The following is an 18725-nucleotide window of genomic DNA, read 5'->3' on the forward strand; positions in this document are numbered from 1 at the left end:
TCAAGTCACTTTGCAGTGGCAATACAGCATTTTCTCAATAAACATTTCATTGCAATATGTGCAACCTTGTGTGGTGCGTGTGTATATGTGTGTAAGCAACCAGTAAAATCAATACTCAATCCTCACTACACCTTTTGAAAGGGAAGGCTGCTCTGACTATGAAGGTTACTGCAAGAAGTTATGATTTTACACACCATACCATGCTTGTGAGTGACAGCAAACACAGTGTCAAGGTTTAAAAAAGCCTTGATGGGGGCTCTGTTACAACAGCTGGAAAGAAAAATCAGGGCTCCCATTTTAAATGCATTTGCCTATTCTATTAATCTACTTGTCCAGAAGGGCAGGTGGAGAAAATGATGTATTAATACTAATCTGGCATGATTATATTGGAATTATTAAAACTTTAATAATAGGTCATTTCAGCAATGAGTAGGGGGGAGGGAAAAACCACCCTGCACAAATAAGTGCAGAAAGGCTGGATTAAGCTCTCCCAGTGCTATGATGAGGAGAATATGCAAATAAAAACATCCGAGTTGCTCTCAAACAGGAAATTAAAAACTGTAACATAACAAAAACATTTCCCAGAGCAGACATTCAGGCCCTCTGCCAGCTCTTTAAAAACACTGTTAATAACAGTGCAGTAGCTGTTCAATATGGAAGCAGCTGTGTGAAGTGAACAAATAGCACGTTACTGGAAAACATGAAGATCAGCAAATTATTATTATTTAAAGAGAGACATAATTTTGCTCAGAAAAAATGTGTTGTCCACAAAAGCAAAAATCAAATGGCTCTTTTATATTTGCAGCTTGTACCACACTAAGTAGAATAGGCAGCACATTGCAAGGCTTGCTAAGCCAGCTCTTCACAAATATTTACTTCTTTAGACAAATTAACAGCCATGTAAAGTCATTGCAAAGATACTTTGTTTTGGGGTGGCACCACACCTGTACCTTAGAGGGCTTCTCTCTGTGGATGACACTAAATTCAAGGATAAAAAAAAAAATCCCTCTTAGTGACTACTTTGTGTTTATTCCAGATCTTGTGGATCTCAGCTTCATGCTAGGCAATGGCACTTTGGGGAAACCAATTTTTCAAGAACTTCTTCTCACATCAACTTCTCTGCAGAGTTTACAGAATATATTTAGATTGCAAAACCCACTAAGGTAGCTGAAAAAACCCAAAACAACCATAGTGTATTTAAAACCAAAACAGATGCTGAAAGTAGCAGGGAATTTGTAACTTCTCAGCCCACTTTTGTTCCATGATCTCAAGATTAAAAATAAGTGACATGAACACTGCTTCAGAAAGCAATGCTACATGGTCCATGCATCAGAAAAGGGACAAATTCTTCTTCCCACCAAATAATTAGATGTTAACTCCTGCCTGAGAAAATACCTGCTTTCTTGAGGATATTCCTGAGGATAAACTATTTTTTAAGCACTGGAGCAGAATCCACCCTCAAATGTTTTTCCTTTCATCACAGTACCTGGACAGGTCAACCTCAGATTGGCATCCAAGTGCTCCACACCAGAAGAGATTTCATGCTCTTTGCAAAACTAAAAGTCTCCTGCACTTAAGAATGTGGCCTGGTGGCTGCAATGACCTTCAGATCAAATAATGAATGATGTCATATTAAATGAGTTCACAGCCAGTCTGACACAGACAATCCCTTCATGATAAAAATTCTTTTACAGCCCTGACCTTTTGGATTCATCTTCCCTGTCCATTTAGATGGTGGCAGAAATAATCAACGCATCTGCTGAAGGCCGCAGTCTCTTTCTTACCTGTAATAACAATCTCTCATCGCCTATGATGGCAGCTTGGTTCCAATCAATCACTTCCGAGAACGGCAACTCCCATCCATTGCTGAGCATGACCGGGACGCAGGCAGCCTGTGGGCACAGAGCACGGCCACCATCAGCAGCTGCCCCACCACCAGGGCAAGCTTCCAGCTTTCCACCAATACCATCACCCCGTTCTCTGCGCAAGCTCAGCAGAGGCAGCATGGCAAAGAACATCAGAAGCCAGAAGCCGTAGGAGGGCAGCCCAAGTGTTAGTAGTTTTCCATTTTGGGTTTATTCATATGCACTGAAAGGTGGGGTTTGCACAGACAGTGGCCGTTTGTCATCTGGTGCTTACACTGCCAGATGAGGGCAGAACTGCTCAATGCAGCAGTTGGAATACTGGAGAATTTAATACAAAATGATGGCCTCTCTCACTGCTTTGTGAACCATTTGGCAGGCACCAACTTCCCTAATATTTTTAGTATGTTGCTGACAACCCTAAAGAAAATACAGATCATATTTAATTCCTGAGCACCTTTCCCATGAAGGGGTAAATTCTCTATCCCGTTTGGTATCAACTCTCGAAACAGAGGCAACTGCACAAACACAACTTGTCTGTCATCACCTGTCTACAAAAATAAGAACTGTTGTATGTCTTCAAACAAACAAACAAACAAACGGCATGCACATTTAGTATCTATTTCATATCGGTATGATCTGTCTAAACTAATTAAACTTTTATGAGTTTTACAAGTTCTTCTGCACAGACATACTTAGTAAATGGGTCAGTATTTCCATAAACACATGATCAACGTTCTGTTCTGGTCAGCTCAATCACAACATAAGGGCCAAACCAAAAACCTTCTGATGTGACGAAATAACCTAGTACCAGAGGATTTTTATCAAATCTGTGGTCTGGGTTAGTTCCTTTTGGATCAAACCAAGTTTAAGTGCTCTGAGTTTGGTCCAGACTAGGGTTCAGACCTCCCAAAAGATGGTATAAACAGGAATCTTTCAGACTGCTGTACCTTCCTTGGTAAGATGTATCACGCACAGCATCTTAGACTGGTGAAATCTACATTACAGCAGTGATTATGATGTTTAAAGAACTGTGATCTTCCGTAAGAAATTACATCAGTGCATGAAAAAAGCCAACCAGAAAACACTTAGTAATGTGTTTTCATGTTTAAAACATTTCACTAATGTGGATTGGGACTTTCAGCATTATCTGGATCCAGACAGAAACTGGGAATACATCATTATTGGTGAATACTGCTGCTAGCATGATAGCAAAATCATCAGTTGTCTACATTTTATCATTGACCTGGAGCCCCCAAGTTCTGGGCAGTGAGGTACACTCCCTGCTTTCTCCTCCTGAGATGATGTATCTAACAAAAGCTGCGTGACTTTGGGCCCAGATGAGAGAAGAGCTGAGGAATGCTCTTCAGGAGGATCTGAAGTGACTTGTCATCTCAGGTAAGCCGTCCCTCTTCTTCCTCTGAAGAGACTGGAGAGAGAACAGCACTTTTCAGGCTGTTAATCTTCTCCTTAGTAGGAGAAAGAGGCAAGTGACAGTCCAGAACTTGGGTCTCAAATTCGATTGCAGGTGTGAGGTTCAGTGGTTACACCCACGTGTCCAGAGCATGTAGGGTACCCAAGAAATCCAAAGGCTGGCAGACATGACACAGGATCTACTGGAGTCCTTCCAGAGAAGCAGCAGAAAGCCAGAAGGGTTTCTGGGTATCCTGGGCTTCTAAAATGACATAATACACCTACACGTAGGTACCTGAATCCTGCTCAGCACTGCAGTAAACAACACCCCCTAACAGTGGCTGGGACATTTTATGGTTGATGATGTAAAGGGCTGTCATGCCATTCATTAATAGCTTTACTGTCAATGCTGGGACATTTCCCAAATGGCAAGAGCATTCCTGGAGGCAGGACCCTGTAAGGTGTGTTCATTTGCCATTTCACTGAAATCGAAAAAGTGCCTCAGCAGCTCCTTCTCTCCACTTCAGCCCCCACGGAAATCAAGATGCCAGACTGAGAGGGGAGTTGCAGCACCTCACAAAATGCTCTCTTATGGCTGACTGAAGATCCAGGACCCCAGGATTAAGCTGATGTTTGCAAAAAAAAAAAGTCAGACAGGTCGAAGGTAGTGTAGGCAGGTGTCAGGCTTGACTACCATGCTGTCTGGCCACAAGGACACAAGGACTCTGGAGCCCTTTTGCATTGCCTTCTGCTGCTGCCCCACGGCAAAAAGGGGACCACTAACCAAAACATTTTTAAAAGGTGAAGGACATTCAGGTGCTGTCCCAGACAGCATGTGAGCTCCCTGAGATCAGCTTATATCCACCTTCATGTGAAGCTTCCATGTGGAGCTTTACCACCTCCAGGCCACCTTCTGTATGTTCAGCAAGCACCATCTCAAAACTGGCAGTGCATAAGCAGATCTGTTTTGGCTAAGGGAAAACAAAAAGCTATTTTTACTGCCCCAGGGCTTACTGGTAAAGGCCAGTGTCTCCCAGGGAAAGTCTCACAGCTTGATAGAATACTGTTCTAAACTGGTCCAATCTCTCAGCCTCACCACATGCAGGGAAACCCTTTTCCTGGAGGTAATGCAATCCAACCTTCAGATGAGTTCAATGCTAAGCCCCTCCTGGGAAGAAGCTGCCAATTGCTCCAGAAGTATGAATAGAGGCTTTTGCAAAGTGGATTACTGTCCACCAAGGAAATGAAACACATTTCCCTCCTCCCTGCCTCCTTGCTATTGCACACTGAATTGCAGCCAGCGTAGCTACTGCTTTAAACTGCAGCTCTTACCTGCAAGGCTTCCAGAAACCTGAAAGAGCCAAGCCTGCGGCCACGGGGAACCAGACAGAAAGTGGCATTGTGCAGCATTTCACGGTAATCATACCTAACAAGAACAGGGGAGAAAAGAGAAAATTCAATTAGTGGTGAGTCCTAGAGTAACTGGGTGTGAAAATGCAAACAGCTGTTGAGATACATCTGGATAAAATCATCCCCAACCAAGACTGTTCGCCACCAGGTTAACTAGCTCCCTCCATGCATGTGTATCAGCCCCCTCTCTGGCTCCTTTTTGTTCATCCTCAGGAGCAACCACCATGGGAGAGAGCTGGGGAGAGTGGTAATGACACTGTTAAGGAAGGAAGTAATCTTGCCTTTGCAATAATCTTTCTATATAAACAATGCACAACTTCTAAAAACAAACTCACACTAGATATTTTGGTACCCAAAGCATTGTTGCAGCACTTCTGTGACCCTGATTCTATTCAGATTTAGTAAAAGCCACGCACAACTGTGTTCATTTCTGCACAAGAAGTTTGTACAAAGTAAAAAAATATTCAAAATATGCCAAATCAAGCAGGTACTAAAAAAGGGATGGGGGGTTATAATGACTCACTTGGTGGTTATTGTTAAGTGTGGAGAGAGGAGTAACTACCAGATTTTGGCAAGTAACCACATGGCTGCAATGATCCATGCTCCCGTGAATGAAAGTGCCTATAGACACTTCTGGGTTTTTTTTTTTCCAATTCCATCAATCACCACAAAATCATTCACCAAAACCACACATCAAATCCCAACAGTGTCCCGCCTGTTATCAGTGAACTGTACTTCTGACAAGCCCATGGAACTGTGAATGGCATTGACCTCGTCTGAGTCAAAAGGATCCAGACTGAACACCCTCCATTCTCCAGAGTGTCGTGGACTCTGCACATAGATGTTATTTTGACAGCAACTTGTAACACTGGAATTTTTTGACACCAATAGTCTAATTTTACCATGTCCTGCAGGAAGAGCAAAATTTTTATGTGTGTCTATGTGTCTAGATATACATATATACATGATTATATTTTATATACAAAGAAGTCAGGATCTATGTTTGTATTCTCACACAGGCCAGACAGATGGGAGTAAGCCAATTTTCAATTATAAGCTCTGTCTTTAGGAAGAGACATCTTGCAAAGGCCCATTTGCTTAAACAACCGTGTATAGCTAATTTGCACAAGAAAAGGTCACTGTGAATGGATTAAGATTATCTCCACTGAGAGTAAAATAAAACCCCTCATTGCATTAATTAAAACTACAAAACAGACTTCAAAGTCCCTTTTTTCTTTTGAATCCTATCTCAACTTTGGCTAAAATACATATATACATATTCCATCTGAGTGGCAGCAATTTATTTTTCTCTGTGTGGGATAGAGATTGGCAGCCATGTCCCAGCTCACCAGTTAGCACTGACACAGCACACAGGGGAAAATATGAGGAAACTGGTATATCAAAAGAAACCCCCAAAAACCAAAAGAAGTTGCCATTTTTAAGCACTCCTTTTTTACATGTTGAGAGGTCTGAGGTGCATTGTTTTTACTGTGTATTGTAGGACAGAAAATGTTAATAAATACCAAAAATAGAATACCCCATAGGGCTAGAATACACCAGTCAGAAGTTCCCCATCGTTAGCTAGCTAAAAATGTAAAATCCTGTTAATACCCCAGAATACAACACTATCCACAAAACATTGATGGCAAAACCAGAACACAAAGGAAAGCAGAGAGCAAGGCCACTGCAAGTGAGTCTTTCATATCCCAGTGACATCCTATACTGGGCAACTTTTCTTTCATATCTAACTTGCTGCTATTAGGATAGATTTACAAAGGGGAAAAAAAAAGGAAAAGGATTTTGTTGACCATTTTCCATGTGATTTATTGCTGAGCTCTGTAATAGCACAGTTCATGGTCATCAAGCAATTTATCTACAATCATATGTACACAGAAAGCCCCATCCTAACCTTCCTGTATGGGCACAAAATTTCTACTTCTTTCAGGGAGGACCCACAAATACAGAAGGAGCAGATCCAAAGTAATATCTATCAAGAGCTGCTGCAGTGAACGAACCGCACCAGAGATTCTATTGGATAAATTTCCCTGCAATTTCAACCAAAATTCTTTAAGGTGACTCAATGGGATCTTTGAGCACAGTGATAAGGGACCCATGTCCAGTTTAAACCCCTCAGAGACCACTCCAGGATCAAGCCTCTATTTGAAATCTGCAAACATAAGGTTCTGCTTTTACTCCTATGAGTTCATGGGTAGCACCTCAAGCAATGGGAGCACCCTGCCTTAGCTGGAAAATCGAAGACGGCCCAGTATGTTTAAATACAAATTTGGAAAAACTTTTTGTGCACCACATGTAACCAGCCCCAAATACACAAACATTTCTTCAGGCTGCAAGCATAGCTTTGTAATTTGAAACATCGCTTGTGGAGGAAATAATTTACACATACCGAACAGTATTTCAGAGTCAAGTCTGCGGCAGAGACCGTTTCATTTTTTTTCAGACTGCCAGGCAGCATTTGGAGGAGACCTTGGCCATAGAAACGTCACTTGGTAAATGAAACTCAGCACACAGGCCATGGCAAGGACAGAAGGCTCAGGGCAACTTTCAGTTTCAGACTCCTTCCCATTCAGCCCAGACAGAACCATGCACACAGCAGCAGGTTTGAGTTTTGCCAGCATTTTGTCAGGGACCGAAAATCATTTATGTACGACTGGCATTTTTTTCCACATAGAAAGCACACAGCATTACACCTGAAAGCATCTCTGCACTTCCCTTAACTCAGACTTAAAATACTTTCAGTGAAGTGAGTGAGATAATCTCTATGATTAAAGGTAGGTACCTGAGTTAAGTATTTGCTGGACTTCACTTCACTTCACTTGCCCAGGAGAGAAATTGGAGCTGGCACAGACTTCCAGGAGCACCCTCTCAGCTAGAGCTACTGATGTTGCACATTAAGTACCGATCTGACATCTAATGCAAACATCAGTATCGGATCAACAACGGGCTTTATTTCCCTACTATCTCCACTGACTAATCTCAGCAAAACCTCAGGGAGACAATGAAGTATGAGAACCCCCACCTGCAACTGGAGGAGGCGTCTTAAGCTATAGAGAAAATAGTCAAGTATTTAGAAGAGGTTCTTCCAGAGTTTCCTCTTCTTCTTCTTCTTCCCAGCAATGGGGGTTAGATCTGTTTCCAGAACTACTTATTTCCATTAGCTGGTAAGATCTGAAGATGGCAGGGACTTTTGTTATGGTTTTCCAGCTTGCATTGCTGTGGTTTCTGCAAACTCAGAGCTGCCAGCATGTGTGGACAGCTCTCCATTACCTGCCTGTTGAGACACTCTTATTTTTACTCAGCTGTGGAGGTTTTTCAGGCTCCAGAGAATCAGAGCAAAGACCAGCACTGCAGAGCACTGAGCAGGGGCGGACTGGGCACTTCTTCCTTACTTGTGCTGTTGCACTACTTCTGGCACTTTCCTTCCAGCAGTTTATCTTCCCTAGCATTTATTGCAGAAAAGCTTTTAGAGGAGTCCTCTGCTTTGCTCAGAAGGTATTTATTTCTAGAAAGCTCCAGGTTTTCACATTAGAAGACTGCTGGGGAGTAGCGGCGCATGCTTAGTGCTCATACATTCCTGATTCCTTCATTCTGCACACTTGCACAGAGGTAGCATTTTACTGCCAATTTTAGGGTCGGCTTGGCCTGGGTCTCAGCTGCAGCATTCAAACGTTAAAATCCAAAATGCATATGCCTTAAAAATGACAGTTGGGTCTTCAAAACTAAAATAGCTACAGATTTAATCCAAAGCTGGCATCCCTCTGTAGGTATTAGAGGCATGTTTTATTAACTTTCAGGCTTCTTTTAGTAATTATTACTTGTACCTTGCTCACAGCTAATACCTTTTTAGGCAGCATAAAAGAATAGCTCGATTTGCAATCAATTCTAATTTATTCACAACTTAATTGAATTATTCCCTCCCTGCCACCACCTATAGTTGAGGAAACATGTTTGGCCCCATATATCACACAGGTGTAAACACTGCAATGCCATGTGGGCAATTATCCAAAGGAGAAACACTGCTCAGCCAAATGCTCTTACCATTTTAACTTCTTGCTCCAACACACAGTGTTTGTCTTTCCCCATCCCCCCTCTTTTTTCTTCTGATGTGCCGACCATGTCAATCAGCACATGGATTAGAAGGCTGTTTGGGATTCCTGGTACTCCATTATCCCAAAGAGCCCCAGCAGGCTGCAGAGGCTCTGCAGTGACTAATCAGCCATGCCATACATTCCTTCCTACAGCTTAAGCATTTCCCCATGTCACAACACTGTAGAGATTATAAACTAGCCTGGGAAACATTTTCACTACCAATTTTAGTATAAACCATTTTTTTTTTGAAAGCCACATCCTCATCACCACTGATTAAAGAGGGGTCTAAAATCTAAAAAGACTGTTTAGACCATCAGATATGTCTAGATGCAATGATTATCATAATACTTTATCTAGCTATATGTCACCTGTCATGTAGGCTACATGTTTTCTTACAGGATACCATCACCATTCCCATTTCATAGGTGGAAAACCTGAGACACAAATAACTGATGGCTTCTCCAGCAACTAGAGGAACCTTGGGAATGCTAACCACAGCATCCTGACCTTACTTCTCCCTCTTCGGTGATGCGGCATTCGCTGAAATCCAGCTGCATGTCATAGCTATTAAAATTCAGATGGAAATACAGGAGCCGGACCCAAGCCAAATAGAACAGGTTTAACTCAAATCAAATGCAATGGGTTTAACCCAGCAGTACATATTTTAACAGCGCCACACATAATCCATCTTTTGGAAGATGCTGGAGCTCATCTTTGGCAGGGACTATCAGCACATTCCGCTTTAGATGTCAGATGTGACTAGAGCTGTTTTTTTACTTCTTGAGCCAAAAAATTGCAATGGTACTTAACCAACGATGTCCAGGGCGCCCTCTCTGAATCTGCAAGCCCATGAACAGACACTGCATCTTCCAAAAGTTTCTGTATCAGATGAAGTACTACAACAAAGACAGTAAATACCTGTAACACAAAGGTAAACAGAGAAGTGTTTCCCTGTTCTCCAGTATATTAATTTTCAGCTATTAACCAATTGGCCATTTTTCCATGTGTGAGTGCTTAATGCAGATGGCTCTGAACTACTGACTGGAGAGCCTGAGAAGAAACCCCATGCAGTCACACGGAGCATCTCGTTGCTTGGTTTCCATTAAGGTATCTTGGCTTTTAAATAAACTGTCACGTAAACCTTGGCATTGAAAACACCAAGTGAGTAACTGCCTCTGTAGAAGAGCTGACAGCTCGGCTGTGTGTCAGATAGATAGCTGCCCAAGACTGAGCTGGGAAGGCTCACGCATCCTGCTTGGAAGGGTGCCGTCACTGCGAGCTGCTTGCTTCTGGATTTACGGCGCGCAATGCTTTGGGGTGATCTGAATGCCGGTTAACTAGCTACTGGCTGGCAGTTCATCTCCCGCTCTGCAAGTGCTGGTTCTGGAATTAGAAAGTTTGGAGGTGCAAAAACATAATTGGAAAACTTTTTTTTCCCTCTTTAAAAGGCTAATTGATTTCACAGGTGTTTAATTATCATTTGCTGTGAGATAATACCTTGTAGTGCCATAAAAAATGGATTTAATTTTCGAGTGCTTGCAAAACCATTGCCAAAGCCAAGTTAGAGCGAAAGCTAGATAATTATTCTATAAATCAAACACACTGCCTCCTTTCTTTGAAATTTTTAATACTTGCCTATAATGATATCTGACGACCTTGAAACTAACATAAAAAGGATTTTCTTGCCAAGTGCTGAAAAGCAGCCATTGGAATATTTCTTTCAGTCTAGCTCATTACCGCAGCCACTGCCACCACACCGCCCTGGCTGCTGGACTCCAAGGGATGCTACTGTCTAACTACAGCAGCAGCAGGTGTGAACAGTGATTTCAGAACACAGGTAACGGCTGAGTATGAGTATGAGCATGAGCCCAATCTGAAAATTCTGCATGATTGTACTAGGCCTTGCTATAGAAATGAAACTCGGCAAGCATGCAGCGACTAACAGCAAAGTACGACTGTTTTCTCCATTCTATGCCAGCATCTTCATTTAGTTTGGAAGGTTGGATTAACAAAGAAAAACAGGGAAGTAGACTTTTCACTTTAATGCACTGCTAAAGAAACTTTATTTTACAGTTAAGATGGACAGTAACCTTTCAAACTGAAAGTGTCTTTCAAGTCTTCAGTGACATCACTGTTGGATTCAGTTAAGTTCAATATTATGCAGAAAAACACTTGGGTACACAAGCCGTTAAAGTCAATGCACATTCTAACAAATAAAAATGCTCTGAAGATTTCTGTCTAAATATTTACACATAATGTCCTGCAAATCTATATGCTGCATGCAAAGCATGCACAACATCTGGATTGCAAAATACTATCCAATCCCAGAGCAGCAGCTACACGACCCAGAACAAGTAGTCTTACAGAGTAGCAAATGTGGTCTCACCAACATAATTTGATGTTTGAAGATAACTGCTTATTTAGCAAGTGTACCAGAGTGGGTTTGTAAGTGACATGTCAGAGGCAAACCTTGCAGAAGTGCCTCTCTAGGCAGCGTTACGCCTCAGTTACCAGCAACCTGCTAACGGCACCACATAGTGCTTCTTCTAAAACCAAACACTGGCTCCTAGGCTTTGAAGTCCCCTAAGAGTGCCTGTTTCACAGCTGCACCTCATGGTGCTGGCAGCAAGGAAACTCATATCATGCCTGAACAAGAAAAATCCATGGAGCAGCAAATGCAGTGCTTGCCTGTATCTTGTGAAGAATATAAATGCAGCCCCACACATTGTAAATTCAATACCCTCCAGGTTGGTGGGAAAGCAGTGAAGATACTGATGCTTGCAGGCGCAGATGCACACTCAGGAACATGCGCACACACACAGTCACATGGTAAAATTTTACCGGGCCCGACCTCCCCAGCCATGCCCTCTGAAGTGACAAAAACATGTACGAATCCTCTTTGTCTGAAATGTGCCCACCTGGCACTTACTGAACACCAAGGTGCTGGACCCTTACAAGGTAAAGATAAGACCAAGCTGTTAAGATGATCCGGTGGCCCAGACAGCCTCTTTCTAAAAGGATTCTTCTAACAATAAATTACACCAGCACTTTGCATCATTATGGTACCTCTACCTTGCCATTTTCTGGAGATCATGAACTCCTTTTAGAATATTTTAATATAAAGAACCCCAGCCTGCTGGCAGGAGAACAAAGCAGCACTTCCACTTCACTGATGAAACCGCCATGCACTTGGGCTTCATCTACTCAGCCTTGTTCCTCAGTATTCTGCATAGAAAAATGCAGGAGTAAGTTGAAAGTAGTATACCACTCTTGACAGCCTGCTTTGGTGTTTCAACATGGAATTAATAGCCTGGGCTGCATCAAAAGAAGTGTGACCAGCAGGTTATGGAGATGGTTCTCCCACTCTACTCTGCTCTGGTGAGGCCCCACCTGGAGCACCATGTCCAGCTCTGGGCTCCCCAACACACGGACATCAACCTGTCGGAGCAGGTCCAGAGGAGGCCACAGAGATCATCAGAGGGCTGGAGCATCCCTCCTATGATTGAAACACTGAGGGTTTGGGCTGTTCAGCCTGGAGAAAAGAAGGATCTGGTGAGTCCTTATTGGGGCTTTTCAATACATAAAGGGGGCTTACATGAAAGATGGAAAAAAGACCTTTTACCACATCCTGTTGTGACAAGCGTAACACTTTTAAATTAAAAGTGACTGGATTTACATTGGACATAAGGAAGAATTTTTCCACTGTGAGGGTGATGAGGCACTAGAACAAATTGTCCCATCTCTGGAAGTGGTCAAGGCCAGGCTGGACGGGGCTCTGAGCAACTTGGTCTAGTGGAAGGTGTCCCTGCCCATGGCAGAGAGGCTGGACTAGATGATCTTTAAATATCCCTCCCAACCCAAATCATTCTGTAATTCTATAATGCTTATTTTTATAATTGGGGATATCCTATTCTGTCCTTCACAGAATGACTTTGTTTGGACTTTAGCCTTTTCCTAGCAGTGAAGCAGTGTCAAACACTTGTCCTAAATAGCTCCATCTACTCCCATTAACTGAACCCACATGCTGTGACAGTCCAGCAGTGAACATCTTTGGTGTAATTTCCCACTGCAGACAATTTTCTTATTGATTTATTGTCTAACTTAAAAAAAACCCCAAAAACAACCAAAACCAACAAACCAAAAAACCAAATGACTACTGGAATTTCAGTTATTAAAGTATCAGTTTGGATTAAAGATCCAAACAAGGAAAATCTATACTGCATTTTCTGAACAAAGAAACAAATTTTAGTTCATCTGCTACCCGCTCTAATTTTGAGATTACAGGACATACCTGAAAGCCTCAGCATGCAGAGATATAAAAGACTCATTGTGAGATCTTTCACCTGTCAACACACCTGTTGGCTCTGAAGCTGATGACAGCTACCTACCTGTCAAAAAAACAAAAGGCCTCCAAATCTTCCTTAATTATTTTTAAATAGCTCTTTATTAAAAACTTGAGGTTAAAAAATGCTGAAGAGGATCAGTTTTCCACAGTTTCACGCTTCAGTATCTGTACTTACTGAATGTTTTAACTAACCTAGAAAGAAAAAAGGTTGATTACAAGCCCCAGAGGGTAAAATATGGATGAAATCAGTGTTCTGCACCCATTTGTGCAACACCCCAATAACTGGACCCAGCAGTGACCAGAGGACTCCACTGCAAAGAACACCATTCTCTCCATTAAGCTGCCTGTAGGACTGGGGCTTCAGCATGGCAGTAGAGAAAGTACAACCCCCTGAAGATCAAATTAGAAGGGGTTATAGCTTCTATTCTTGCTTTGAATGTCTGGCTGAGCTCTTTACCAAACGATTTAGAATAGTTTTTGCAAAGCTTATCATTTTCTATTCAGCTCCACAGATTTTCCCATTAGGGCTATCGAGCTCCTAAGTGGCTTGTTGGCATCTTTAAAAGTTATAGTCCTCCAGACGCAACATCTAAAAATGGAAAGCAAAGATGATGTGCAATGCTGGCTCTAATTATGCAGGGGTTCATTTCTATGAATGACTGGATTTGTTTCCAAAAAAACAAAGAGGGACTTTACACAGGAACTGCTGGCAGAGCCCCATGTTGTCTAGGCATGCTGACCTAAAATGTGACCATGCTTGGAGGAGAAATTAGTTCATCAAATCCAAGGAACAACTTTGAATGAAATAGAGAGCTGATTTTTTACTCATATGGAGTCAGCTGCCGCTTAGCCCCCAGGAGCAGTACACTACAACACATCTAGATATGTCAGTATTTTGGCTGATTATGAATTCTACTTGCCTTCATCTCACGACCTCCAAGTATCTTCTTTCTCCTTTCTATAAATGAGATAAAGCTACCTCAAAAATAGGATTAGGACACAGTGGACAGCAGGGAACAATCCTCATTCTATGCATTTTGGTTTTGTAGCTCTGAATTTTAGGGTGAACTGTTAACACAGCACTGTTTACAGTCCAGGCTGGTTTCCACTGGCTGACAGCAGGTGCTCATCTTCTGGACTTAATGAGGACTAATTTCTGCAATAAAGCAGAGTAGGAGTGTGAACTCTGGAAGGGTAGGAAAGTGCAATTTTTTTCCCTATTGCAGTCAACAGTCAGTATTAAAATAATTTTTATTTTTAAGAGAGAGAAGAGAGGCTATAGCAGGAAAAATGCACTGATAAATGTTTTTTGGTGATGCCTCCTATACCCATTCACAGTTTTGCTAACATAAAGCTAAATCAAGGCCACGCCATTTGCGGTTTGAGAACCAGGACCGTGCTTCACTGAGTGGCCAGGTAAAATGGAATCTGTCAGTCCGCAGATCTGCTGCTTCTCTGTGCTTGCTCACTTCTGCTGACTACAATAAAATCCAAGTTCTCTCTTATTTGTTTTTCTCCGCAAAAAAGGCATCTAGTGTGCACAGGTCCTCTTCATTTCTGCATCACCAAGTGCCCTTCGGAGCCACTCTCCTCTCCTCCCCAGCCAGAGTGAGCTGCATGCCATTGAGCATCAGTTTAGAATTGCAGATAGCTTTTATTAGGCATTTTTTACCTTTCACAGTGTTGTTGAGGCAACTCCAGTGGTCTTCAGTTGATATTGAATCAGAGCAGGGTGTCTGTATTACATTCAGTAATATAAAAAGGCTGGAGAGAGTTTTACCCACTTTCAAAGGTGCAAGGAATAATCGTTTCAAACTGAAAGAAGCTAAGTTTAGTTCGATATAAGGAAGAAATTTTTTACTTTGAGGGTGCTGAGACACTGGAATATATTGCCCAGGGAAGTTCAGGATGCTCTGTTGCTGGAAGCGCTCAAGGTCAGATTGGTTGGGGTTTTGAGCAATCTGATCTACTGAAAGATGGTCTGTCCACAGCAGGGGATTGGACCAGATGATATTTTAAGATCCAACCCAGACCTTCCTATGGGTCTATAATTCCCCATTGTGACATATAGGACTTTTAGGCAAAATTGCTGTCTAAGAAACTCCAGAAGCATGTTTGCATCCATGCATACTTACATGCACACACTTCCACACTATTTACAAAGGACTTTCATCTGGAAACCACTGATGCATGTGCTTAGCTACCTTCTCCTGCCTGACCCTGCCCTGACACATAAAAGAACCTCACATAGGAGTTTTGCAAAATTACTTTATCAAAAATCAAGACCCGTTTTGAGAACAATGTTAGAAGAATAACCAACCACAGCAAAGGAGAGCTCTTCTCAAGCACGCAAAGCAAGAAAACCAGTCTGAAAATGTTAAATGCCAAACACTGCCTAAACCAGACCATTTCATAGCTCTGAGCACCACTCTCACTGTGCTCCTAAGAGTCCCATACTTACCTGTTGATGGTGATTGCCTGACTGCTCACATCTGTACCTCCAGTACCTCACTGCAGTGTCAGACATCTGAGCTATGTTGGGCCCAAGCCTACGAGCTGCAGATGGTGTTTCTCCATCCTTATTGATGCCCACTCCTGCTCCCAGTGCTCAGCACCGATCAGAATCTTGTTTCACCTTTTTAGCATTCCTGCCCCGCTGGGCAGTGTTTGCCTGAACATGCTACGTCTGTTTGCAAGCTAATAAATTATTTACACAAACTATTCAGGCATAGCAGCAAAGATATAAAACATTTATCAACAAAAGGAACAGTTTGTCATTTTAAAATAATTATGTTTCTTTAAAGAAACCAATAAATTCAGTTGCCTCAGAATTACTTACTAGTTTGTGCAGACTCGAAAGGACTCCCTCTTTTGCAGAGAGGTGTCTTCACTCCAAATGAAGCTTTACCCATGAGAAATTTTATACCTCAGCAAGGAAATCTAAAGCTGGTAGGTTTTGTAGCCAGAACCCCAATGAGAAGCACAGATGAGGTTAGGCATATGTTGGTACCTTCTCCTGTCATCTGCCAAACACTGAAATGCTTCACATGAGCCATAGAAGAACAGGGTTTGCAACTCTGCTCTGTGGCCAGTAGCTGAAGCACAGCTACACCACACTTACACCAGGCAGCAGCTCTACCAGCCCCAGCCCTGGAACACTGCCAGACACCTCCCCCAGCCCCACTGGGAAGTGTGCAAGGCCAGAATGACACCGCTGGGCAAAAAAAAGCCCTTTGCTCTGTCCCTGCTCCCCAACCTGCTTAGTATCTCCACCAGCAGTGAAGGTGCAAGGACAAATGGAAAGGGAAAGGCATCAGCATGCAAGTGCTCAGAGAGACCTATGATCTGGTGCGCTTTGCATATTGCCAAGGAAAACATGACTGTCCAGACAAAAGGGCTTACGAGAGGATGCCAGCAGTGATGAGATTAGTCAGAGGAACAACAGCTCTTCAGCCAAATGCTAACAGCCACCAGATGGAGGGGAAAAGTGTTGACTGTAAGACAGGCCATGCAATGACAGTGCAACATGCAACAGGACTGCTTTTTTATACAGGTGTGTTAATGTTGGTATTGCTTTTAAAGTATTTAATATTATTTTTGAAATTCCAGTGACAAGCACAGAGCAGGTGAAGACATCTGTAAAAGAGCCTCCTCTATCAGAGTAACTTCAACTTCCTACCTCTTAAAAACTGTAATTGCAGCACCCTGTGTTAGTGGGAGAACAGGCTGCACAGTTCCCAGCTGAGTCTGGATTTTGTGTGTTGTGTCCCCAAGGGGTATAAACAAGACCTCGAGCTCTCCCTACAAACTTCCAAGCAGCTCTTCTCCCCCAGCTGCCCCTCTCAGACTCCAGATGGGCTGTGATACAAGCATTTTCCTACAGCAGTGCTTCAAATCACATATTAGATGCGTCAGCAATTTCTGCCAACATTGGAGGCTAAAAAGGTGCAGACCTGCAGCAGGGTTCTGGAGCATCCTCATGTAGCTAAGATATCTTTTACATACTGTTTAAGAGGCTATAAAATGCAGTAAAGCAAAATATCATGCTTGGCATCTGAAACAAGACTTTTTACCTTAGAAAGGAGCAATTCTGTATAGGATTAGAGGGTCATTGTGGACAAGCAGCTCAAGGCTGTTACAGAAGAGCAAATGAATACTTACATAAACCATGTACACACGGAGAAGAAATTGCCCCTTTGTACCTGGAATCAGTGAGGCAGACACCAGAAAACACACTGTGCTAATATTCCCACATTTTATAAAGATGGTGGATAACTGAAGACAGAGAAAAGGGACAGAGAAGTTATTTACGGGACTGTAGTGAACACCCTTCTGAGAGAGACTGAAAGACCTCAGCTTGTTCAGCTTATCAGTGAGAGGAGGAAGAGTGGCTTCATTACAGCATATAAGTGGCTCTACAGGGAGAAAAATAAAAAAAAGCAAGAGTTCTTCAACCTGCTGGAAAAGGGCACAACAAGAATCAAGAGGTGGAAGTTAAAAGTGAAACAAATATCAATAGAAATCTGTAGTAATGCCCAGCACTGAAGGAATTTTAAGCACTGAACCAAACTGCCAGGAGAGATGGTGGCTCCTCCATTAAGTGATCTCTTGGAATCGGAAGGAAGTGCTTAGCCAGAGGACACGCTGTAACTCATCCTGCTTTGCTGGACGCAGCACGGGGTAAAGCGGGTGACACAGAATGGGCTGCGCAGGAGATCAGACACAGTAATCTCCTGATCCATCTGGCCTTCCATTTTCTGTAAAAGCTACTAGTATCTGGTGCTTTTTCACAGTCCTGAGCACAAAACCTCTACCTCCAATATTCCATCATGTAAACTTCATCCAATTACATTAGTATCGAAATGCCTGGGGGTATCTTCTGATAAGCAGCCCAGGCACTACTTAGATCACTTTACTGGAGGTACAACAAATTCTGTAAGACTAAATAACAACAGCCTACACTTGATAACAAGCTTCAGGATTTTTCTACTTCAGACCAATACATTCAACTTACTCAAGATTTATTTATCTGATGGATGGACAGTTAGAAATGTGTCTTTTTTTTTTTTTTGTACTGAGATCATTATTATATTTCTATAGATCTCAACTGGTTTAATTCCTATAAAACTCTCCACAAGACTTTTCCACAAGGATGATCACCCCAAACAAAGTATCAAGGTTGATTATAATTTTGGCAAACTTAAGAGAGGCATCCATAAATTAGCAGAGAAGAAAGGGGAAAAAACCCAAACCAGTAAATTATTATGCCTAAATGGAAATTTTAAAATGATCTTGTTTTAATGGATTACTGAAGCCCTCTCGAGTTCATCTGCAGATACTGGAAGCATGAATGGATAAAACTGGAAGCCTAGGGATTAGCAAAGTCATTAACACAATCACATTTTCCCTATGCGGAATATTTTCTTTTCTCCTCCCTCCACCTTTCAATGGTTTATGATCTCTGTCTAGTAAGGCAGCCAGTTATTCCACAAAACCTTCCACAAAAGATAATAAACACATCAGTGTTTATTATCTTTGCACTGAGATGTCGTGTTTAAAACTAGTTTCTCATCAGAAATTAATATTCT

General features: G+C 42.2%; 1 protein-coding gene across 2 annotated transcripts in view; it reads right to left on the reverse strand.

Annotated features, from left to right (window-relative positions):
- Positions 1 to 18725, reverse strand: part of EXT1 (exostosin glycosyltransferase 1) — a 178389-nt gene that overhangs the window by 20957 nt on the left and 138707 nt on the right. For both annotated transcript variants that reach the window (XM_069005372.1, XM_069005371.1), the window contains exons 2-3: positions 4608 to 4701; positions 1785 to 1892 (exon numbers count right to left, since the gene is read on the reverse strand). In XM_069005372.1, coding sequence (XP_068861473.1) covers positions 1785 to 1892; positions 4608 to 4701 — 202 coding nt within the window. The remainder of the gene's footprint in view (positions 1 to 1784; positions 1893 to 4607; positions 4702 to 18725) is intronic.

Source organism: Aphelocoma coerulescens, chromosome 2 (assembly GCF_041296385.1).
Source record: "Aphelocoma coerulescens isolate FSJ_1873_10779 chromosome 2, UR_Acoe_1.0, whole genome shotgun sequence".
NCBI classification, from domain to species: Eukaryota; Metazoa; Chordata; class Aves; order Passeriformes; family Corvidae; genus Aphelocoma; species Aphelocoma coerulescens.